The 25,785-nt window shown below is 37.2% G+C and overlaps 2 protein-coding genes across 5 annotated transcripts in view; both read left to right on the top strand.

Annotated features, from left to right (window-relative positions):
- The first annotated feature begins 2,562 nt into the window (after nt 1-2,562).
- LOC131321412 (protein DETOXIFICATION 21-like) lies at nt 2,563-13,945 on the top strand. Of its 3 annotated transcripts, none has more exons than XM_058352412.1 (9): nt 2,563-2,706; nt 7,528-7,826; nt 8,451-8,992; nt 11,136-11,222; nt 11,330-11,386; nt 11,602-11,840; nt 12,346-12,464; nt 13,313-13,399; nt 13,655-13,945. In XM_058352412.1, the coding sequence occupies exons 2-9, from the start codon at nt 7,566-7,568 to the stop codon at nt 13,730-13,732; spliced, it is 1,470 nt and encodes a 489-aa protein (XP_058208395.1). In that variant the 5' UTR covers nt 2,563-2,706; nt 7,528-7,565; the 3' UTR covers nt 13,733-13,945. The 3 variants fall into 3 exon arrangements, with proteins under 3 accessions (XP_058208395.1, XP_058208394.1, XP_058208396.1); XM_058352411.1 differs by having other exon boundaries at nt 2,566-2,710; XM_058352413.1 differs by lacking the exon at nt 2,563-2,706 and adding an exon at nt 7,094-7,359.
- Nucleotides 2,571-25,785, top strand: part of LOC131321414 (protein DETOXIFICATION 21-like) — a 36,116-nt gene continuing 12,901 nt past the window's right edge. Inside the window, exon 1 of one of the 2 annotated variants that reach the window (XM_058352419.1) lies at nt 2,571-2,706. The gene's annotated coding sequence lies outside the window, so the exon portion shown is untranslated. Of the gene's footprint in view, nt 2,711-25,785 lie in introns of both variants that reach the window. The other variant, XM_058352418.1, reaches the window with a different exon arrangement.

Raw genomic sequence — 25,785 nt, 5'->3', positions numbered from 1 at the left:
CGAACCAATCTGCGGACAGCCTTGCCTCTGACTCTTTGCTCGGCAAATTAACGAAAAATCGATTAATTATTGTACAGATGCCAACTTTACCCGGTATGGACCTCCTTTGTTTATATTTGTAAAACTTTCGTCTTCTTTACCACAGACCACTCGGCGCCGCCCGCCGGTGGCGGACCCCTCTCCTTTACGTCTTTTCCCTTTTGCCTTTCACTACGAGAACAAATCCTCTCTCTCCTGTTAACCTTCTTTAAAAGAGAGTGAATATTACCTTCTTTTTTATTGATTGAAATGTTATAGATCCCACTCATGTAATACACTTTTTAATAAATACGACATTTTTTTTTGGTCAAACGAAATAGAAGCATACATTTCTTGTAGTGGGATCCAACTTACATTTTTTACTTTTAGAAAATATGCACATTTTTTTCTTAAGCAAGCGATAATCCAACTTACACCAAGTTCCACCCACACTTTTTTTACTTTTAGAAAAAATGCACATTTAAATTTTTTTTTTTACTTTTTTGATTTGTTTCGTTGAGACAAATCAATAATCCGCAAAAAAATTGGCAAAAGTTGAATAAGGACAAAACGTGCATTTCTTTCTAAAAGTAGAACGATTCTTAGTTGATTTTTTTATAGAGATTTTTAAACAAATTCAGCGTCTCTGATTAGTGTGAGATTCCAATGTCACACAACAAATATTTTAAGCAAATAAGCCAAGTGGCTTGTTTTATTGTCTTTATTTAATTTTTTTTCGCATACGTTAATTTTGCATCATTTTTTTTTACATTATTGGTTCGTTTTCCGAGAAAAATAAAAAAAGTAAAACATTATGATTAAAACTCATAATTTTTTTCAATAAAAACAAAAAATCGAGTCGAATCAATAATTCATACAAAATTAATAAATAGGAACAAATTTTGAATAAGCAAAGTGGTGTTTTTTTTTCGGCGTCGCATGCCAAAACACCCCTTAGAGTGCTATCTCAATTACTTTGGAGTAGTTTCTAAAAAAAAACTATTTTGGAGTAGTTTCTAAAAAAAAACTACTTTGGAGTAATCCATATAGAGTTTTTCTTTGTTTTAATTGCAAATCCTGTAATAGAGCGATGTGATTGATCTCACAGAATTAGTCGAGGAACGTGTAGCTCGGACTTTCCTGTTCTCTTCAACTTAACTCAAACTTAACTTAAATTTGAAAATTGTCTTTATTTGAATTTTTTTTCGCATTTGTTAATTTTGCATCAAACTTTTATGAATTATTAATTCGTAAGAGAAATCGGAAAAGTAAAAAATCATTGTCTTTTTTTTTTTTTGTTCTTGTGCTGGCATCAGGTTTTCACATCAGGGTTTGCGTTGCTGCCAAGTGCCAACTAGCAGCAGGATACAAACAAAGAGAGGCGAGCAAAGAGATTTGCCAAACAGATCACGTGGAGCTGATCTATGGCTGCACGTCACTCGGCATGTCACGGCCGGAAACTTTTGTCGGCCCGTATGGCATTTTACTTTATCGAGACGATGAGATATTTGATGGTCACCTTTTCAAATCCTGCTTCTCACTCTTTAAAATACTACTCCAGTAAATAAATGTAAAGACTTTTGAGAACATACTATTAAAAATCAATTAATAATGACTCGGGAGATCCCTCGTATTATCAAGAGGTTATCCATTCCATCCCAAGTAACGTGAGACTGTATTTCCTCAATATTTCTCTCACGTGCAGTCGCATTTGAGGTCTATCACATGTAGCCGCATTTTGAATTTATTATCGTGTAACTTTTTTGCTGGTCTGTTATTGTAGGGTGTAAATTGTGAAAATTTAAAACGTGAGATAGAAATGAGCCCCGCTCTAATACCATATATGTAGAAAACTTTATATTTGACTCAAAACCAATTAGCTATTAGTCGAGTTCTATATCCCTCATGGAACTAAACAACACATTCCATTCCCAAGTAATGTAAAAATTTATTTCCTTAGCAGGCCGTTCGTTGTCAGTAAGAGCTTGTTTGAGCACTTGTTTGAGCTTGACCAATAAGTTAAAAAACGAGATAGAACCAGAATTTTTTGAGACCGGCCATTTCGTAATCGAGCCGAGCTCGAGTTAGCCATAACTTAGCTCGAGTAGGATCGCGAATACGAAATTATCTTCATGACATTTTATTTTACAATGTGTAGTAATTTACACTATTTTCTTATTTTTCTCAGAGATCGATCTCAAATTTGAGCTCGAGTTCAGCTCGTTTACCTTTCTTCGACTGGAGCTAGATATATTAGAGCTCAAATTTCACACACACTAACAACCTCGAGCTCATCACCTAATATTAAACTAGTCGAGCCCGAACACTTGGAGGCCTACCAGTTGCATTCCCTTCCTTTTTCAATGAATATTCTCGTACAAGAAAGCAAAATACACTCTGAATGGTCAATTCTTCTAAATTCCTTTCAAACGATTCTTATTTAAGGAGAAAGATACGTATATTTGTGCAGATGCAAAAGCCTTCTTTTCCTTCTCTCTCTCTCTCTCTCTCTCTCTCTCTCTCTCTCGATTAAACACCACTAGTTGCTGGCACAGGCTGCTTCAGCCTTCTTTTTGTTTTCTCTGTTTCAGTTTTTCCACCTCTTCTCTTCATCTCGTGTGAAGATCAAGACGATTGAATTACCAACAAAGAGAAACTATACACCTTAATATTACTATCAGCTTTCTTGTACGTAAGTCACTCTCCTTTTTCTTCGCCACCATTTTTTTTTACTGTTTCTAGTACTCTATCTTCACGTACGTATGCCTGTTGATTCAACTTATAATTTGTGTTGTTCTGTACATTTTACGTTGGTGTTATGTGCCTTTGGTGTTTGCATCTCCTTCTATTGGTGTTTTCGGTCGGCATCTTACCAACTTAGCTTGTTGGCAGGGCCGGCTTTGCGCTAAGCCGGACGAGACCGCCGACTTAAGTCCCGAACTTTGGCTCAAAATTAGGGCCCTAGATAGAAATGCAATATATATTCAATATAGCCCTAATATAACAAATGACCACAAGGAAAAAGCTTAGTTTTGTTATCCAATAGGTACATGATTCAGGTCTTAGGGGCCTCTTTTTTTTTCCTTGTGAGAATACCTTTTTTTTCCCTCACAATTTTATCTTAGGCCTCGAGATCTTAAAGTCGGCCCAACCTGTTAGCTTAGCTTTGGTGAGGTGGTGTGTCCTTTTTATGGACATATCTCTCATGCATTATTGCTTTTGCTTTCATCCTTTTTTCTCAGAGTATTTTTGCTTTGAGTTAATAAAATTTATTTTGCCGAGGAAAAAAAAACTTGTCAAATGACATGAAAAATATGCAGAAAGTACCTTCATTTTACCCTATTAAGTTGTCTTAATCTTGGGTTTACACACAACTACCATAAGATTTGATTGTAGCAATAGCTATTTTCCATACAAGAACAGACCTACCTTATAAAAAAATAAAGCTTGCGTTGCACATTGATTTTAAAATTGTTAGAACATGTGTGAACATTAAGTCTCACATCAGATAAATAGATAAAAAGTTGGATCTTAATATACAATTAGGTAGGGGTGAGCATGGTTTAGATTGGTTCGGTTTTATAGTAAATTAATTAGAACCAAACCAATACATACGGATTGTGAATTTGAAAAACCAAACCAATTCATAGAATGCATAGAACCAAACCAATCCAAACTATAAAAAAATGGATCGGTTCCGGTTTGAACCACGGTTTGCCTAAAAACGGGATATCTATCTTCATAAACTATTTAAATTAGTATTGAGAGATATATTAAATCAGTCATTATTAGTATAAAAACCAGTTCTTTTCCTATTTAAGGAATATAGTAAAGAAAAAACTAATTAAGAGGAAAAATAGTGGCTAACAAAGAGTGCATATTACTGCCTAGGAAAGAAAGATATGGATGCAATTTGCCAATTTATGTTTATTACATTAGGTTTAAAAAGAATAGGAATATAGTTTCAACATAAAAATTTAGAGTATTAGATTAGGAAATTAATTGACTATGACTTAGACTAGTTTTATTTGGTATATCTAAATCGTGTATATATCAATAAATATACATACATATACACATACGTATACATACATGCATACGATTTGGATCGGATTGGAACTTGAACCGTTAACATAAACCCACAGACCAAACCATTGAACATGGTTTATAATTTTTTAAAACTGGAGCCAAACCACACTTCTAAAAAATCAGACCAAACTATGCGGTTTGGATTGGTTTGGACCGGATTTGCGGATCAATGGTTTTTTTGCTCACCCATACAATTAGGTGACTCGCCGTTTGACAATGCCTTGTTCTTTTTGCTACTTGAAAAGAATTTTTCAAAAGATTCCCTCTAGATTCCTTCTACTTCTAATATTTCTCTTTCTATCTCTCCCCACTTATTATCCCTACTATTTTTTAAAAAACTTTTCAAAACACAAACCAAACATAGCAGCATCTAAATCCACATTTTTACAGTTTTTTTTTTCCGTTCTACCAATTAGGATTTTGATTGGTCACCCAGAAAAAAATTGACTGACGTCTGTTTATTTTGCATTTTGGAAAGTAACAATTGCAATATAACTGTTCTGCTCCATAGCAGCTACCAAGTGTTTGTGTTTAGGTGCCAAGTGAAGTGACAGACTGCCCCTTTTCGGTGAGCCCACAGATTTGTGTGGAGGTGAATAATTTCTCTGACTTGAAAAAGTTTTCAGGTCAGAAAATATCTTTTTGTGGTACACTATTAATAATTGAGACATAAGCCTTTGTTTGTAGTGTCGGCTCAAAGATATTGGGGCTAGCGAAATTTTAATACGAGGCCCTATACACATCTTTGAGCGGAAATTTGCACACACAGAAAATTCAATCGAGAATTCAAATTTAAGAGAAAAAGTCTAACGAAAGAAATTTTAGAAAAATTCAACGTCTTCTACTTCGGAATTCAACAAAATTTAGTGACAAGATATAGTTGAGTTAGTTGACACTTCAAAAATAAAAAGGGACAAAGTTGCGCTTCCTGCGCACTCTTCAACTCAGTCCATATTGATTGCAAGAAGGGGTCCTTTGCTGAAAAAGGTTGAGAACAGGGGCCGAGATTTGAACCGAGATCCTTAAGAAATGAAAGAGCTTCTACTGCCACATTGCCAGGTAGAAGTTATTTGAAGGATATTGCAACTCTTCACTATTTAATATTTTTAATAGTTTAGTATAAGCTATATTTTTCGGGGCCCTCCCTGGGCCAAAAAATTAGGGCCCCGAAGCGATTGCATCTTTGGCTTCCCCTCTAAGATGGCTTTGTCGGTTTGGTTTGGTAAATAGTAGTGCAGGTATGGTACTTGTCACCTCCACTAAGGTATTGCCCCGTCACATCGCAACCCAATAAATAGAACCCTATCGCAGCTATGTTGGGGCAGAAGCTAAAGTGGTGTTAGCAGTGTGTTTAGCCCAATAAAGGGCTATGGGACTCCAACGACCTTGTCCAATTAGAATACGAGTTTCCACCAAAAGACCAGCACCTCATTTGGTGGGTAAGAAAATACTGAAGCTGTTTGATAGAGTCCATCAGGTGAGGAAGTTCTAAATCAATAGTGATTGTTGGATTGGTAGCTTTCTTTGAACAAATGTGATATTTGCTCAAGTTGTAGATTCCTTAGTTGCAAACAAATGCTAGTACAGCCGAAATAAGATCCTGGAGTGTGTGTTTTGTGTGATAGAAAAGGATAAACTTAAAAAGAAATGTCACATTAAATATAAGCTCTGTTATTAGAACAGTACGATTGATGATTCAGATCGTCTGATTCGATTTGATATACCGAGTTGTCGGATTGAATCTACGGGGCGAATCACTGGAGCACGAAAATCATACAATTCCCGATATGCAACAAACAACGTGGTTCTAGACATCTAAAATCGATTCACTTTATTGACATGCTTCGCCTGCAAAAGGATTTACTTGAAGTCATCTAGTGAGAAAAAAGTGTGGTGATTCCAGTGTCGAAAAAAGCCTTTTGATGTGAGTGTAGAGATATATAGTTCATCTTATTCGTGAATTCATGACCGAATAAGAGCAATTTCATGATTTGGAAAAGGACCATTTTGATTCACAGTTTGACAACTACGATTATAAGGCTCCATTTGGATAGATATGTATTCCCGTGAAGGGATTTGACATTACTGTTCAATGACTTTGTTTGAATCTATGTTCTATAGTCTGCACTTATCTTGAAACACTGCGTTTGAAAGCTTTATCATGATCTTGCGATGGATTTGAGTGAGTTATTTAATTTAGTAGAAGTGCGATGATTGTAATAAAACACATCTTTTCTACCTCAGCCATGTGCCACTCTAGCTTCTCCAGCCACCTATAGCTAAACTCTTGTATCTGTGTTCAAACTAGAGTAATGCCTTTTCCTTTGAAATCCACACATATCCATGCCAAATGGAGCCTAAATGTACTTGCACTTACACGGACGGAGCATAATTTCTGCCATTCAAAACATATCTTCCACTGCCCTCACTGTTTATCTTAGGTGGGCTGCGGAAGGAGTGCACTTGAGAAAGGGGGCTGTGGAATACGCTATGAATGTGAAAATAAAAGCTCCTTTGAAGAAATTATAGGAATATAGCATATCCAAGATATGTCCAAGGTGTTTTCTTTGAGATTTTAATGTATCCACTACAGATGCAGATGGAATCTTGGAAATCCAATCTAAGGATACATGACTTTTGTTAGGCTGTTCTGTTTAGCAGTCTTGACAAGATGACATGGAAACATGATGATACAACACTTCTGAGGGAAAAAGTGGTGAAATGAATAGACAAGAGTTTGAGGAGTTCTCTTCGAGTATTCTACAACATAATTCTTTAGTAACGCCAATGGTTAAAGACATCTGTTTGGTTGTGTGAGACACCATGCATTCAAAACATTTGGATAGGTTCAGGGAAATGATCTGTTCACAACACACCAAGTTTTTCCCTGGACACTTGAGTGTCAGATTCAACGTTTAACTATTGAACATAAAATCTTCCAAAGCACACAACTGCAATGCCCATTGTTTTGATAAGCCTTAGGTTACCGTTGAGACAGTTGGCTGAAATTGCACCCCATAAGAAATCCGACCAACATCCCTCTATGTAAATCCAATGGACATTCAAGCATTGGCCATCCTCAGACGGAAACCATCTTTGCTCTTTCTTTCTTATTTAGACACATAGTTCAATTCTAGCATGACTTAAGTACAAACGCGTACTCAATGTGCTTCTCTAATGAAGAATCCCAATGGAAGTTCAAAGTCAATGTAGAATTCTTTTTCAGTTTGTAGGAGCTGCTCTCTTCAAATGGTAACTCAGGAATCCTTCCTAGGTTCTACGTGCATTTTTTTAATTTAGCTCAATCGCCTTGCGTCAAGAAATGGCTATAAGTTGAGAAAGAGGACCCTGTATAGTATTACTCACAGCAAAATGATTGTGGGTTGTGCTAGTTTGATATTCATATCTTCTTTTCTGCAGCACGTTTGGAAGCACCAGAAGAATTGGAGTTCACCAAAATGGATCTTGATATTCATGAGAATCTATTGACGAATGGTAAAGGACAAAAGGGTGTTCCTAGTGAGGAAAAGCTGAAGGACAGGTTATGGAGTGAGACCAAGAAAATGTGGGTGGTGGCTGGTCCGGCTATATTCACTAGATGTTCAACCTTCGGTATTAGTATCATTAGCCAGGCATTTGTTGGGCACATTGGAGCTACAGAGCTTGCTGGATATGCTCTTGTTGCAACTGTCTTAGTGAGGTTTGCTAATGGTAGCCTGGTAAGTTGCAAGCGTAACCTTTCTATTGTTTGTCATCTTTGAAACTCTATTAATGAGTAGCAACGTAAGGAACAAGACCAGAAAACATACAGAAGTGAAGTTTGTTGTCCAAGGCAATTAAATATCTTGGTTTCCAGGGATTTAGGTTATTCAAGAAAGATTTCTAATCACGGAAGGCTGCATCTTGGGGCCATATATGATGTTGTAAACGACCCTCATCATTTCTCTTATGTAACTGGTTTACCAAAAGATAACAGAAAGGGCAAAACAACTATATAAATTTCGACAATCAATGTTGTACACTCTTAACTTGGTTTATAAAGCTACGGTTTTTCCCCTTTTCTGTGAATTTTCTAACAGTATGATGATATAAGCTTAATCATAGACAATTTCACAACCATGGTGTAAGCAATTTCTGTTTTGGTTTAACAATGTAAATGTTAGAATTTTAATGTTTGGAGTTGAATCTCTAGTTGGGGGATTTTTCCAAGCATAAGTATCCAGGATAATGTTCAAATTCCAACATGGAACTCAGAAACGGGTGGTAATAATTATTTGTTTTTGTTTCTTATGTGGAACGAGATGGAAAAATTTTCAAAAAAATGGGTTCATGTGGTTGTGCAGTTGGGAATGGCTAGTGGATTAGAGACTCTATGTGGGCAAGCGTATGGTGCAAATCAACACCACATGCTAGGCGTGTATCTTCAAAGGTCCTGGATTGTCCTATTCACATGCATGATTTTCCTTGTCCCTGTGTTCTGCTTGACCACTCCGATTTTGAAAGCTTTAGGCCAGGATGAAGCCATTGCAGAAGAGGCAGGCGTAATTGCTCTCTGGTTTATCCCTGTGGTGTTCTCCTTCATTCCATCCTTCACCTGCCAGATGTTCCTACAGACTCAGAGCAAGAACATGATTATTTCATACTTGGCATTTTGTTCGCTTTCAATCCATATCTTTCTCTCATGGCTTTTGACAGTGAGATACAAATTTGGTATTCCTGGGGCCATGATATCTACCATTTTAGTATATTGGCTTCCTAATATGGGCCAGCTTTCCTTTGTTATGTGTGGAGGGTGCCGAGACACGTGGACGGGTTTCTCATTCTTGGCTTTCAAGGATCTGTGGCCAGTCATCAAGCTTTCTTTATCATCTGGTGTCATGCTTTGGTAAGCCTTCTTCCATCCATTGCAAGTTAAGTTAAAAGCACTTAAATTGTATCCCAGTTGGTCTATATGTAGTTGGAAGTTGTTGATAACCTTTTTTGTTTCATATTGATGAGTTATGATGACCGGCCCAATAATGTTATGGAGGGAAAAAAAAAACTTTGGCACCACTTACCTTACTTCTTGGTTTTTGACCCTGCTTTGGGTTTCCATGTTCTTCTTAACCTCTTGAGCTAATGATGGGCCATTTGATAACTTGCCTATTGGTGTCTCATTGCCTATTACTTAAGAAAAATTCAAAGTAAGAAAATTCGTTTGCTGCCAATTGTTCATTTGCTTATTGGATTTTATGTATTAAGGTTGTTGTTTTGCATTAATATGTCATAACCAATTTGGTAGCTACCAAACAAACTCATTTGCTTATTGCATGCTTTTAAAATGAGCAAATAAGCGTTGTGAACCAAACAAGCCTTGAATTGTATGGAATTTTCCAGAGCCTGAATAGACCTCGAAACTAGGCTACTTATTTATTTTCACATACGGTGGTGAGTTGTGTCTCAAATTCTGCCGGCATTACGTTTTCGACCCACTGACCCAATAGGCATGACCCGTATATTATTATGGGAAAATTTCAGTTTGACCCCTTATGGTTTGGGCCGGGTGCAGACACACCCCTCCTGCTTTGAATATCATCACATAACACCCTGTGGTTTGTGGACTAATGTGCACAGTTAGAGTTTCTGTCCAATTTAACGGGAGGTGTGCAGGAGGTGTGCTTCACTCGCCTATTTTAAGAGTGACTATGAGTACGACTACAATTTATAACAAAATACCCTAATATATTCCCAAATTACAGAAATGCCATCTTCCTCCCACTTTCCCCAAATCGGCCCCTCCTATATCCTAATCTGCTCTACCCAGATCCGCTCCTCCTCTGTTGCATCCATCTTCCAAAGGTCAACAAACCCGCAATCATGGGCCACCGCACCACCAGCACCTCAACAAACCCACAATCATGGCCACCACACCCGCAGTGACTCCGCACCCACCATTCCTTCTAACCCACCACCACAACCCCGCCACCATAATGACGACACCGCAGCCGCCGCTGCCACTGAACCCATCGACCTCCCATGCCCTTTCGAAACTCTCGAAGGCCTCAAAACGCGCTTAATTACTACTCCGCCGCAGCAGTGGTGGAAGGCGGCGAAGACGGCGGCAGGATGGGGTCGCCGGTGAAAGGGTGGGGATGGCAGTGACAAGCAGGGTAAAGAGGGCATTGGGGCTGAAGATGTTACGACGGTCGCAGTGGCGGACGAGCTCGTTGGTGTTGGGCAGCCATGGTGGAATTCACTGAGGCTGCCGATTAGGATTTAGGGGCTACCGGAATTTATTTTGTGTGGTGGGGTGCAACGGTTATGGCCGGGTGGTGGCAGGTATGTGTATGGTGGTGGTGGTGGTGGTGGTGGTGTGAAATTTAGGGTTTTGATAGGAGTTTTGGGGAAGAAGACCTGGTGTTAAATTTCACAAGGGCATTAGAGTCATTTCGCAAGTTCTGTTAACAGAGTTGGATGTGCACATTAGTCCACAAACCACAGGGTGTTATGTGGTGATATTCAAAGCAGGAGGGGTGTGTCTGCACCCGGCCCAAACCATAAGGGGTCAAACTGAAATTTGCCCTATTATTATTGCCTATTGGGTATTCTTTTTACCTAATCTGTATGCTGGTTTTCCTTTACAATGGGATATTTGGGGCTACAGTATTTCTGGGAGAGTGTAGGGTTACAGACCTTGCCGTTTCATAGTGTTTCTTCTCTTTCATTGTGCGTAGGCCATAAGCCAAATCCTACAAATCCTTATGAATTTGTGTGCTTGCTCTTTTTTGTGGTTTAATTTTCATGATTTGTCATATTGTGTGGATGAGTATCAGTACACTCACGAGTGCAGAAGCTTTCTACTTCTCTCACAGTCGGGTTTGTTACCTATTTATTTGTCAATTTTCACGTTGGTAGCCATAAAGAAGTACACCACATCAATATCCTGTGGACCGTATACCATTTCACTTAAAGTAACGTACTGATATATATCATATTGCTTCTTTGAGATGACAAAACGCTTCAATTTAAATCTGTGATTTGCCTGACAGTCTGGAACTATGGTACAACACAGTCCTGATTCTTCTAACAGGAAACATGGAGAATGCTGAGATTGAAATAGATGCTCTCTCTATTTGGTAACACTCTTTTCCTGCCCTTCCATCGAACTCTCTTCCCCTTTCCGCCTTGAATGTTCCAAAGCGTTTTATCATTCGACTGATCACATGCATCTTTCTGCATGCAGCCTCAATATTAATGGTTGGGAAATGATGTTAGCTTTTGGTTTCATGGCTGCAGCTAGGTATGATCGGTACTTTTATTGTACTGCAGTATTTGTTATTTGTTGTGAAGAATGCTGTTTTTGTTATTGCTTTTCATTTTCGCAGTCACATCTTGGTCATTGGATGACCCTGAAGTCCAGCTCTTTTCCTTTTTATTCGCTTTACATTCCTTTTTCTCACCGTAAAGCATTTTTGCACTTAGCCTTGTACCACTTTTGTCTTTGGAAATTTCTAGCGTACGGGTCTCAAATGAACTTGGAAGAGGGAACTCAAAAGCTGCAAAATTCTCAATCGTGAACATAGTGCTAACATCATTTGCCATCGGATTCACGTTATTCATTTTCTTCCTGTTGTTCCGGGGCCGCCTAGCTTACATATTCACAGATAGCAGTGAGGTAGCTGTTGCAGTTGCAGATTTATCGCCTCTTTTGGCATGCTCCATTCTTATGAACAGTGTTCAGCCTGTTCTTTCTGGTAATCTTCTCCTTTCTGTACAGCAACTCTACCTATGGTTGTATCACGATGGCAACAAATATATATGAGAAAAGGGATCAATGAATGATGAGAAGCAACATGTTTTGTTTTGTTTTTGGAAAAGGAGAAGTAGCATGTTTTGTTTTGTTTTTTGAAAAGGATAATATACTTGCTCTTTTGTCCTGCATACCCACAAAACTTGCCCAGGATTTTACCTAGCTCGGATACCATGTTAAAGCATCCAACTCAAAATCAATTGACAATGGCCGCCTAGGCTCATATACTAGTTTTCGAGGTGATAATTAACCAATGTGAGACAATTTCCAACAGTGTGACCAAATTCACTCTTCGAGTATGACCCACACTACGCCATGTTTGAAGCCAACCTATGCACTTCCCTTTCTTTCTAAAATTTTGGGATACCCACACTTTTCAGTTTTCTCTGGCCAAGGAAGAATTATTCGCCTTTAGTGAATGATTGGTGCAATTTCAATTCATTCTGCAGGTGTTGCTGTTGGGGCTGGCTGGCAGAGCATTGTCGCCTATGTTAACATTGCTTGCTATTACCTAGTAGGGGTTCCAGTGGGAGTAGTGCTCGGTTATGTGTTCCATATGCAAGTCAAAGTGAGTTATTTCATTCCTCATTTTTCCCCCCTGCATACTACAATAACGAAAAATCTATGAGTACCGACCATTGGGGGAGAGAAAACGTACCGACGGCCGCCGGCGGGCCGTCTCCGGCCACCGGACGGCCGATCCGAGCCGTTCAAAAATTTTAAAAAATAAAACCGAGGGGGCCAGCGCGGGAATCAAGGGCATCCGAGGTGTTTAGGGTGCTTGATCAAAGCACCCTTTTTTCGTGTATATATGTGTGTGTACATATATACACGAAAAAAGGGTGCTTTGATCAAGCACCCTAAACACCTCGGATGCCCTTGATTCCCGCGTTGGCCCCCTCGGTTTTATTTTTTAAAATTTTTGAACGGCTCGGATCGGCCGTCTGGTGGCCGGAGACGGCCCGCCGGCGGCCGTCGGTACGTTTTCCCTCCCCGTGGTCGGTACATATAGCAACACTCCTACAATAATTGGGGTGGAGTTTAGAAATGGGATCTCAGTCTGAGTTCGCAGAAAACTTGAAATAATATTTCAGTTGGAAAACGAAGTTACTAACACCATGTTTTGGTCTTGTGGTTGTTGAAACATACTAAACAGTAAACAAAAGTAGGACAAATTAAACATCTTTTGCTTTAGTTTGTTTTTCTATCTTTCGACTGCTTATACCTTTTCCTCGCAAATCCATGATCCATGCGTAGTCATTAATGTGGTCGTTCAATACGCTGACAAGTGAAAATACACTTGCGATATTCTCTTTGATCTGTTTTCCGTTATTGTTAGTCCTTTCAATCCCTCTATATCCCTCACAAAATGAGTAAGTTGTTTATTCAAGCAACTTATGCAGATTTTTTTTGTAGGGTGTCTGGATTGGTATGTTGTTTGGCACATTCGTTCAAACTATTGTGCTCATCACAATCACTTGCAAAACTGATTGGGATAATCAGGTAAGGGGGGTTTTCATGGTTCCTGACTTCTGGAATTCTTTCCTGTTTTTGATACTATCCTAGCAGGCTGGCAGTGATTTTTTCTCGATTAACTAGAGTTCCCATTAAAGTGTGTTTTTTTTTTTTGCTTGTGCTTGGTACGTCTTAAAACAAGTCAACGAAGTACGTTTTTCTTCGAGGTGGATGGAAATGAGGGATTTTGATAGATAATGTTTCACTATAAAGAGAGGAAACATAATTTGTATTTTTTTGCAGGTATCCGTAGCTCGTAAACGAGTTAACAGGTGGTTTGTGGAAGCTGAGGAACCCAGTGCTAATCAACAAGGTGTTTGAGATGATATTTTCATTCTTTTGCATTAAAGCCCAAGATGTGGGTTGCAACTTCCTAGTAGGTAATGTTCATAGGCCCCATTGTTGTAACATCAAGATACGATCTGGATGAATGGACTCAGTATCTACCGGATTTGGGATCACTTATTCATCAAGACTGTTTGTTTTGGTGTAAGACATTTTGTTGTTTGATTTATGTGAATCATTTCGCGTAAAGTACATTTTCTCTTTTATTTTCTCGTGTTTGGCTGACAATGGAAAACAATGTCCAGAATTTCGAATAAAATAGTTTCCAAAAAGAGTTCAATGAACCCAACTTCATTATAAGGGGTACATAGAACTTTCTAAACGTGGCCACCTTGCAAGCCAGAATGGTGTAAAAGCCCTGCTTGCAGGAGACCAATTGAAACCACCCAATCCTGTACTTCGAGCCTATTCTCTAGGATGTGAACCTCGCAAGACATTCTTGTTGTCATGCTTGCTTGCTTGCGTTGTGCTCTCCCTGTATGCTATGCTCGAGTGTTCTCGAGAGTGACGGGAAGAAAGATCGTCTTCAGTGACTTGTGCTAGTGTTAATAAGGAGTCTTTTTCCTTCTCAGATTGAGTGTAAAATTCGAGAATTCGCTTAGTCCTCTTGGCACAGAGATCCAAGCAGTGGTTGATTGGATAGAAATCTAAGTAGAGGTCTGTCGTTTCCAGGATTTCTTCTTTCTAAGAAAACCCAGTACCCAAAATCCCTTGAACAATGGACACAGATTTTCGAGTATCCTAGAAGTCATCGACTTGATGACACCGCGCAAAACCGACCTCTGCCTGACGGAAAAATGATCTTATATGTTCTTCAATCCGGTCGCCATTAGACTTCGCACCTGAAACATAATCAACAAACGATGAGCACAAGTCAAAATGGAACCGATCTGGAACAATATTCATAACAAGCTAACGAAGCCTCGTACCAAGTGATGTGCCAAAATGTTCACATTTAGGCTATCCAACATCTTAAACAAGCTAACAAAGCCTCGTACCAAGCGATACGTGCCGAAATGTTTTCATTTAGGCAATCCAACATGCCAAATAACCAAACCAAATGACAATGAAGCTTATCCAAACCAATGATCAGTCTAAATGAAAACATTTTGGCACTCGTGTTAGTTAGGGATTGGAGGATGGTGTTGTGCACAATCGGACCATCTGTCTTGGCAATCAACGATTCGGAGTGCACAACATCATCACCCAATCCCTAACTAACATGAGTATTCTAAGGGCATACCTAAAAACATTTTAGTAATTCCAAAATCCAACCGAACATTATTAGGAACCATGATTAGTAACCGTTCAAGCTTAGTTTAAATTTAACAAGTTAAAAAAATATATATTGAAGCTTGATTTGCTAATCAGGGGAGCAATCTAAAATGAGCTTTAATCAAGTTAATCACCAACTGATCATGAGTTGCTTGATTTTATATACTATAAGTTGAACAAGCAGAGTAAAATGCAAGCTTCATTTTTTTAGTGTAAGAGCATCTCCAGCTCATTCATCTAAATTTTTTATCATACATATCTTTTGGTGACCTGTGTAGCATTTTGATGACTCATATTTATAGTTTTTGAAATTATGACTCCAACCCACTCCTCAAACTTTATTAGTTCATTCCTTTTAAAAAATCTTTTCGCTGTTGCATTCTTGAATTGATCATTTGAGGAGTCACTATATCTGAAGAGAAAGAAAGTATCACCAGTTTTAAACTTTTAATGCTCTCTTTTGATGTGTGGGTTGGAGAAGCTTTTTCAACATTGCTCCTCAAAAAACTTAAAATATAGTATTTGATGAGTGGGTTTGGAGATACTCTAACAAATCAATTTTGTTCGAATAAACTTTTGATGATCAAATGCGAGTTAAAATATAGTATTTGATGAGTGGATTGGAGAAGCTTTTTCAACATTGCTCCATGTGATGTAGTGTCAGATGTGAGGAAATCGCGTGCCAGGTTTATTTTTGTCGAATTCGACTGCATGTTGAGAGTGAGGGATGGTGTTGTGCATATTCGGACTGTTTGTCTTGGCAATCAACGGTCCAGATCGCATGGTGCTGTGCGTAAATTATTTGGGTTCTTGCTAGTCAATTTATGCGATTTTACTTGGAAACATGTAATTTTTCTTTTGGGAATAGTAGTTTTCCAGTATTATTTGGTAGGATTAAATCCCAACCATACATTTTCTAAACTTTTTCCTGAAGGGAAGGAAAACTTATTGTAGAGGAGTAGTCCCCTCTTATATTATTTCAAGTTGTTAATTACTTGTAAAAAAGGGGCTTATGATCAAGTAGAATTCCATCGGTTTTGAGTGTTTGGCACCTCTATCTGAAATCGACACTCGTAGGGAAATAGCATAAAATTGTGTGAGAGAATTTTTTATATTTTTTATTTGCCATTCGTTAATCCTAATCTACTCAATCTTAGGGGACTTGGGGAGAGAGATGAGTGCTTACGGCCTTTTATATTTGACTTATGGTATAATCAATAATGTGAAGTGTAGAAAAGAACAAAAAATATTTATGAGAGAGTAGTCAAGGAAGTACTTTCTTTCTATCTACTCCAATAATACATACAATTATTTGTTATGTACATATTACATTGGGATGCGAGACAACTCTCTAGGTTTTCTTGCTTGAAAAATAATAGAAGATGAATTTCTTTCTAGTTGTATGTGAAGAATTTTCCTCCTCCTTCATTCATGGTTGATTTTTGTGAGATATCTCTACGATTGTGGGAGGAAGAATATTTTAAAATCCGGACAGGAGAGAATCCGATCCCCACAATATTTAAATTTGGACTGGAGGGAATCCGCTCCCCACAACTATTGATTGGACAGTGAAATTGAGAGCGGTAGCCCTTGGGAGAAAGAATATTTTAAAATTCGGACCTTCCAAAACACTTTTGGACAGTAAAATTGAGAGCGGTGAAGGGAGCAATCAACGTTAAGCGGTGGGCATAGACTCTTTGTATAAGCTTTCTAGAAACAATGCATGTGTTTATAAAAGCTGAAATTGTCCTCCTATCCCAAAAAGCTGATAAACCACTCATCTAAAGGAGAAAGGGTAACTGTTATTAAAAGGAACAACATCAAAAGGAGAAAGGGTAACTGTAATTAAAAGGAACAACTTGGTATGCTGTGACCCTCCGGATAAGCCGTAGTAACCACCGTCCTGAAGAAGAATCGAACCCTGTCCACTTCTAGGCAAAGCCCTTGCCCTTCCGCTGAGGCAAGCCATGGGTGCCCCTCATATTTGAGAAAATATAAAATTAATCATGTGTCATAACAAATTATTCTCTTGTTGTGACGTAATCGATAAAAAATTCGACAAAATCTGTCTGACATCATCAAATCTTAATCGCAGAAGACCACATTGTCCTTTTGTGGCTTGTGAAAATACCCTCACAGGCTAAAAAAAATATAATTCGGTCCAAAGTAATTAGGATTTAATATTGATGAACGCAAAAATACATGTCAATTTATGTACTACTAAGTTTCTATGCATATAAAATCTGAGTCTAATCCAACAACGAGGACAAAGTATTCTTCAGTTCATCATGCTCTCTCTCTCCCTCATTTATTTCGTTGGGATCCATCAGAGATCTGACTGAACGACAGAAATATGTATCCCTCTGACTCTTTGCTCCGCAAATTAACGAAAAATCGTCTAATCATTGTACCGATGCCAAAACATTGAAATTTCTAATGGAAGCTGGTTTTTGTGCTCAAAAAAATCCTCAGGCGCTCAACCTTTTATCTTTATTAGGCAAACTTTCTGAATTACCCTCTCAATCTAAAATTTGTCGGTGAAAAAGTTCTTTCTTTTTCCTGGAAGAGTTCTTTATAGGTTTTCGCGCTCTACAAAACATCTCAAACGCTCCACCTTTTTACATATTCGTTCTTTTGGACTTAACTTAAATTTGAAAATTGTCCTTATTTGAATTTTTTTCGCATTTATCAGTTTTGCATCAAACTTTTGTGGGTTATTGATTCGTCTCGACGAGAGGAATCGGAAAAGTTTTTTTTTTTCACTTTTACCCAAGTATTTTGAGAAATAATCACTTTTTAGCATAAAAATGACATTTTTGCGCTAAAAAGTGGTTATTTCTCAAAATACTTGGGTAAAAGTGCCTAATTTTACTTTTCGGATTCCTCTTGTCAAGACGAATCAATAACCCAAAAAAGCTTGGTGCAAAACTAAAAAATACGAAAAAAATTCAAATAAAGACAAAATTTTCATATTTAAGTTAAGTTTAAGTTAAGGCCAAAAGAACGCTAAAGGATTTTTTTTGGGAAAAATTTTAGATTGAGAGGGTAATTCAAGAAGTTTTGTAACGCCCCGAATTTTGGGTACGTTAAAAAGACATTTTATTCATAAAATCAAATGGGGTCTGGGCGTTAAATAAGTAATTTTATTGAAAATAAACTGAGTCAAGCTCTTTATTACAACAGAAACTTAAAAGGAGTACTTTTATTACAAACGGAAGGGAACTAAGGTTCCTAACTACAGCTCCGCCTGCTCCTCCATCTGAGCCAGCTCTTCAGCTCCAAATGCCTCCAAGGTGTAAAGTTCACCCTGTTCATCTACAAAGTCTGACACATTATACCAGCGTCGCCACCGATATAATATGTCAGGGTCACCGAAAAGGCAACACCGTGTGCTACGAAAGCTCAATAGAAAAATCCTATACCCGCTAACCCATAACTAACAAACAACAGGTTATAACGTCACATCGATTTCCACATGATATGTGTATACACAGCTACAAAAGATAACATTAATAACACATCTGCAATTGCTATATAACTATCGTTGATGTCCAAGATTCTCCGAGTTTCTCCTACGCAACTCATCGTAGACCGTGTCAACATTTTCACATACCAATTTATCTTTTCAAAAACCATTTGTTTAACTCACACAATTTGCATTGGCTCCGTACCGCGGATAACCAAGCTACACACCCAACCTCGGTTCCGCCGTTCCGGACTCCCGAGTATCCTCACAATGGTTCCGCCGTCCCGGGTTCCCATTGGCACACAAAACTTGCATTGGCTCCTCTTCGCGGATAACCAAGCCATATTACCAATGAGGCTACCACGTCCGGCCGCATTGGAAATCTTCACAATGGGCTACCAAGTCCGGCCACATTACGAGTTTTTATACACACAACGGGCTACCAAGTCCGGCCACGTTGCGGTTTTCACAATCCACACGATGGGCTACCACGTCCGGTCACATCGCGGGTTTCCATACACACAATGGGCTACCAAGTCCGGCCACATTGCGGTTTCAAAACACATCTCATCATTATCCACACCCTAGGTGTCATGTCTCTACTTTCTTGATTCTCGTGTCACGTTATCATGCATAGACTCCGCGGTGAGACTTTTTCACATATGATATCATTCATTGTACTATTCAATCTAACAAGATCATCCATTTTAAAACTACTTGACATGCTTGAATCACTAATAACAAATATCATGCATTTCATATACTTTCAACAAAAGATAACATTATCTACTTTAAATGACATGATTAAAGTTTCTTCCTAATGAACTTATAATTGGGTACAAGACTATATTTGGAAAAATAGGTAAAAATAACTACTTGGGATGAAAGATAAGGATATCCTACCGTGCTTCTTGGCGGTAGTAGTCGGCTAAGAAGATTTGGTCGTCGGTTTTGGATTTCGGCGGCGTAACGGCGTCGGTTTTGCTTCGAAAGGAAAAGAGTTGTACTTTCTTTTCTTAGAAACAACTTCCTAACTTAACTAAGCTACTTTAAAAGATCTAAAGGTGGTTTTGAAAGTGGTTTGGTGGTTCCTCTCAAGAACACAAGAAAACTAGAACTTGGAAAGCAAGAACTTTTGGAATTTCTAGAGAGAAGTGAGAGCAATGGTTTGAGGTGTGAGTTTAAGCTTGGAGTGAGCTTCTATTTATAGGCAAAGGCTCTCCCTCTCTCCCTCTTGGCCGGCCCCTCTCTCTCTCTCTCTCTAAATCACACTTTATTTCACATGTCAAGGTTTGATTGAAAGGTTGGAAGCTAAATTGGTAGGCTTGCATGGCTATGTTAGTCCTTGGATGGGATTCTTGGAAGATATGTTGCAATGGAGGAGACATGGGTACAAGATTCTTGGTTTAAACAAATGAAATTGGTACAAAGGAGGACAATGGAGGAAGATATGGAAGATATACATCTTCAATCTTTGAAAAGATGAAGAATCACCAAGTACAAGTCCTATCTTTCTTCTCCTTCCTTCTTCTTTCCTTTCTCTTTCCCTCTCTCTCTCTCCCTCTCCCTCTCTCTCTCTCTCTCTCTCGGCCTCTCCTCTCTCCTCTCTCTCACGGCTCTCTCTCTCCTTTCTCCTCTCTCTCTCTCTCCCATGTACTAGCTATATATATATATATATATATATATATATATATATATATATATATATGTACTTCAATGCAAAAATACAAATAAACAATAGGTACTTTTGTACAAAAGGGCAATTTAGTCTTTAAAGGGTCAAGATTTTCTCAATAAACAATTAAAAGGTACGAGTACTTTAATTAATATAATAATGTACTTTTGTACTCCCGGGAATCTTAACAAAATATTATTTTAATGAAATAAGTACTTTGTTTGAAAGATGAGCCTATTACCCAATGGTTAATAGAATCCCTAATGGTTATTATCCAAAGGATAATAAGGTACGGGTACTTTAAATACTAAATTAAGTTTTTGGAAAAGACTACATGTCCTTTTTGAAAATACACACGTGATATATATATGTACTTACCAAATAAAATAAAGAAAAGGCTTTTGTCCAATGGGTAAAGATTACCCTAATGGTTATTATCCAATGGTCCATAGTTACTTGGGTACTTTTATTAGTAATTTAATCGAAAAGTACTTTTCAAAATAATTATAAATGTCAATTATAGTACTTTGTTTAAATCTTTCAAAAATCCTTTTAATATAAAGAAATGGGTTTCTTTTATTCAATGGGTAATAATTCCCCTAACATTTATCGTCCAATGGATAAAGAATAAAACTAAAACAATAAAAGAAAACAATTAAACCATTTCTAGTCTAGGGTTCAAAAGGTTCAAAAGGTTCAAGATGGGCAAAATGGTCCATCTTCGGTTAGGGAAACGTAACTAGGTGACTTCCTAGTTTGGTTACTCCATCGAGCCGGTTAGAAGCTAACTAGGCTTGCTAAGTAGAGCATATAAGTCAAGAAACGATCCTTGAGGGTCCAAAGTGCAATTAGGGTTTCTAGTCGAGAGTTAACTAACGACCAAAATCTAATTACGACGAAAATAAACAAGAAGTCATATAGCCATTCAAGAGAAAATAAGTAATTCAAATAAAATTCAAATTTTTAACGAAATTTTTATTGACCAAAATTCAGGGTCGTTACAAGTTTGTTTAATGAAGACAAAAGGTGGAGTGCCTTGGGCTTTTTTTGGAGCACGAAAATCATTCCCCATTCTAATTGGGTGTAAAAAATTCTAAAAAATTATAGATATACATGAAAATACTTTATTTTTCTTAACAGAATCCCCAAACAGAAAATTGGTGTAAAGTCCAAAAGTAGATATGCCTATTGGGCTATTTGGTACTGTACATGTTACCCGGCTTCGGATCCATTGATTTAAAGTCGTTAGAAACTAAGGTCCTTGATTTGACAAAAATGCCCCGTATCTATTCTCTTTCACGCGCGCCCCCCTCTCGCGCGAGCGGATCCTACTGAGACACTAGCGACTAGTAATTGTATGGGCTATACACACAGACAAAGCGGCACAGATCGTGCACAGATCTCGATATGGGGCTTACTATGGGTTCCACATAAATGATCCGAGCTGTTCATTAAATTTGAAAGATTTTTTTAAAGGCCCCCGCAAAAAATCAATTCAATTCAATACCTAGAAATACTCGATCTAATCATATAACTTTTCATTCAACTTTGAACCTGAATGAAAACTTATATGATTAGATCGAGTACTTATAGGTATTGGATCGAACTGATTTTTAATGGGAGCCTTTGAAAAAATGTTTTAAATCTAATGAACGGCTTGAATTTTTTATATAGGATCCATAATAAGCCCCATATTGAGATCTGTGTACGATCTGTGCACACTTTATCTGTGTCAACAGACTTACGCCTAATTGGGCCCCTGTGAATTCTCTGACTACTTTCTACTCCCATGTGTTCAACTTTATCTAAAAGCTACCACCATGTGTCCAACCTCAAAACAAAACAAAAAAAGCTACTGTTGTGCATGGTATCAAGACTGCTACCACGTGGTTCTGAAACACCTTTAAGAATTCAAATAAGTCTATAAATAAGTCTATAGTCACTGCACGCGAGCTGGTCCAATTTTGAATCCCGCATAAATGATTTGAGTAGCTTAATAATTTAAAAAAAAAATGAGTGGCTCCTGTGAAAAATCAGCTCGATTCGATATGTATAGGTGCTCGATTCAAACTTCAAAAAATATGACGATCCGAGCCATTCAAAAAAAAAAGATTAAATTGAAAAAAAAATTGATTGAAACTCATAATTTTCTGAATAAAGGCAAAACTAAGTAAAAAATAGTACATCTTTTCTTTTCTTATTTTTGTCTTTTAAGCAATTATGTCTAGTTAATAAGACCAACAAAAAAAAAGTGTGGGTCCATATTATGTTAACCTACTATGAATGATTATGCAGTGAAATTTAGCTTAATATTTGTTTAGCAAAATGAATTTTACCTCCTGATATGTTTGGTTTCCTAAAAAAAAATTTACCTCCACTTTTTTGAAACAGAAAATTGAGTCAAAAAATAATACACATATTGGTTTGAACAAATAATCATATCTATTGATTTTATTGTAATTATACAAAGTGCAAAATTCACAAAGATAACCAAATTTGTCTCTTTAAGTAATATACAAAATATAGATTTAGACAAATAACCATATCTGTTAGTTTTATAGCTATTATACAGAGAATATATTTTGCAAAGATAATCTTAGATTTTAGTCTTTTTGAAATAATACAATGCATAAACAAATTACCACATCTGTTGGTTTTAATTATAAAAAGCACATATTTCACAAAGATAACCCTAGCTATTTGTCGGTATTTTAAAATAATACAGAGTATAAATTTGTACAGATAACCACATCGATTGATTTTATTGTAATTAGGTACTAAATACAAGCCAAGTCAAGCAGTTGCTTGTGCTGATCAAAATATCTGCATACTAAGCAGACGATATTGCAAATCACTTACAGCAAAAGATTTGCTATACCATCCTGTAATGCTCTGATTTTATAAGGAATTTCGGGCGCATTACCCTTAAAATACGCTGAATTTACAAACTTTTAGGCTCCTATTTGTCCTTATACCAAAATTACAATCTCACAATAATACAAAAATCTACGTACAATTTTATTTATAAAAAAAAAAAACTCCAAAGCGACTCTAGTTTTGACATGGATTCCAAGTAATGTTGGCCCAGCGTCCGTTCCAGGGGTTGCACCTGTATCAACTGCTTCACTGTAGAATCCAGCATGCTATAACCAATTGATCGCCGAAGCAAACGATTGCCCAAGATACAAATGTATCCTGAATGATAATTCATTAAGCAGAAATCCTAAAATTCAATACCACAATTTACAATTTCAATGAAATAACACAAAATTATACAACAATCTTAACACGCAGTCACATGTAGCCTTTTATGAATTTATTTTGTATTTAACAGTTTCTACAATTCTCTTCCATCGAGAATTTTTTTCTCCCAATAATTTCCAACTATGACTGTCCCATGATTAAATTCCCTCTTGTTGTCCTGCAACATCACCAGTAGGGAAAACGAGTGAATTCCCAATCACTGTAGGATTGCATCAATGGGGGTCAGCATTAAGGAGGATATCCCATGGTGTATGATATTTGCAGATGACATTGTCCTCGTAGATAAAACCGCTAGAGGTGTTAATATGAAACTAAAAATTTGGAGGGAAACATTAAAGTCGAAGGGTTTTCGAATAAGTAGGAGTAAAACTGAGTATATGGTGTGCAAGTTTAGTGGTACCAGCAGTACGTACGAAGAAAGAGTGATGATCCAAGATCAGGAGATACCTAAGAGTGACTATTTTAGGTACTCAGGCTCAATCATTAGTAGAGATGGAGAGATTGTCGATGATGTGACTCATAGGATCCAAGTGTGGTGGCTCAAGTGGAGGAGCGCTATTGGTGTACTGTGTGACAAGAGGGTACCCATAAAATTGAAGGGAAAATTCTATGAAACTGCCATCAGACCAGCGATACTTTACGAGACAGAATATTGGCCTCTTAAGAAACAACAGGTGAACAAGATAAGTGTAGCAGAAATGAGAATGTTGAGGTGGAAGTGTGGTAAGACTAGAAGAAACAGAATTAGAAATGAAACGGTTCGTGAGATGGTAGGTATAGCACCCATAGAAGAGAAGTTAAGGAAAAATAGGCTAAGATGGTTTGGGCAAGTCTACTATAGACCAGGAGATGCAATAGTTAAGAGAGCAAATAGGATAGTTTTGGGTAGCAATGCTACGAGAAGGGGTAGACCTAAATTGATATTAGATGCTGTGGTGCGCAACGATATGAGTATAGTAGGTTTGTGTGAACAAGTGACCATTGACAGAACTCAATGGAGGAAAATGATTCATGTAGCCAACCCCAAGTGATTGGGACTTAAAGCTCGGTTTGATTTGGTTTGGTTTGTTGTCTTGCAACAGAGTCCCAAATGAGTGCATATAAGTTATTTACCTAGCAGACTTACTTATTACCATAGCAAGAGGTAAAGGTCCTACCGAAGTTAATTATGATTATCATAACCAGAAACCCAATCTCATATCCGATATCATCTCGTAACATCTCATCAACATCTCTTACATCAACTCATTCTCATGTACTATCTTTTGTATCAACTCATTCTTCCCCTTTAGGATATTGCACATACAGCACAATTCCTTTGGATGCACATACAGCGCATGAAGATGCACATACAGCAACACTCCTTAGAATGCACATACAGCGCATGAGGGTGCACATACAACAACACTCCTTGAGAACGCGCATCAACTCACGGGAATGCACATACAATACATTTCTCCCAAAATATCGCATACAGCGCACAATCTCTAATCATTGATCACTTTTCTGACAATTGCCTTATTAACGTCTATTCAGTTTCAATTCGGCCATGAATACCCCCAGGGTACCTATTGTTCAATTTCTACGTTCACGTAGCGATTCAAATTTCAATAATTCACGTAACAATTAACAGCATACAAAACTCACAAATACAATATCTGACATAACAATATTCTAATTTATTAAATATTAATTGACGAATAAGTCAAAATAAGTATACGGCGGTTTGAATAAAATCATTATCTTAAAAGATAATATGTTTTTCCTTTTTCTTTTACCAAACTGATAATATCAACTTATATAGTATTCTCGAAATCATTTATTCTACTTCTTCATTATCACAAAATAAATATTCAGTCAAACAGTTAATTACTACACTTAAAATTAAGTTTATTTCTCACATTTAGAATTTATAAAACATTTTCACTATTTTTCTATTTAAAATATTATCTTTAACTACGATATTATTATTCATAGATTTTACAAACTAATTTTTATTCGAAAGTGCATATTACTAAATTTAGTATTTACTTAAATTTATTTTTTTTAAAAACAAAATACGATAAATGTTTAATATTAGATCTTTATAATGAGGTGATATGAGACTAATATGGTCAATAATATATTTTGAGATTAGCTTATAAGTAGTAACTATTTTTTTTTTTTGCTAAAACAAAATATCTCCTCATTTACATTTTAAATCCAAATCCTTACGTATTTAATAATTAAATAATTACTACATAAACTACGATTATTCCGATAAATTTATTAATCGCACAATTCTTCACCTACACATGAATTTCAATACCACAATCCACCATAACTTCTCATCGACGCAATAATTAAACC

This window comes from Rhododendron vialii, chromosome 3a (assembly GCF_030253575.1).
Source record: "Rhododendron vialii isolate Sample 1 chromosome 3a, ASM3025357v1".
Classification (NCBI taxonomy): Eukaryota; Viridiplantae; Streptophyta; class Magnoliopsida; order Ericales; family Ericaceae; genus Rhododendron; species Rhododendron vialii.
The sequence above is the reverse complement of the archived record's forward strand: the minus strand, read 5'-3'. Positions and strand labels throughout refer to the sequence as shown.

What these genes read in the sequence shown, in the direction of transcription:
- LOC131321412 (XM_058352412.1), top strand. Translation starts at nt 7,566, where the DNA reads ATGGATCTTGATATTCATGAGAATCTATTGACGAATGGTAAAGGACAA. An exon ending in TCATCTGGTGTCATGCTTTG is followed by an intron (nt 8,993 to 11,135) that starts GTAAGCCTTCTT and finishes TTTGCCTGACAG; the next exon opens with TCTGGAACTATGGTACAACA. An exon ending in TGTTCCATATGCAAGTCAAA is followed by an intron (nt 12,465 to 13,312) that starts GTGAGTTATTTC and finishes TTTTTTTTGTAG; the next exon opens with GGTGTCTGGATTGGTATGTT.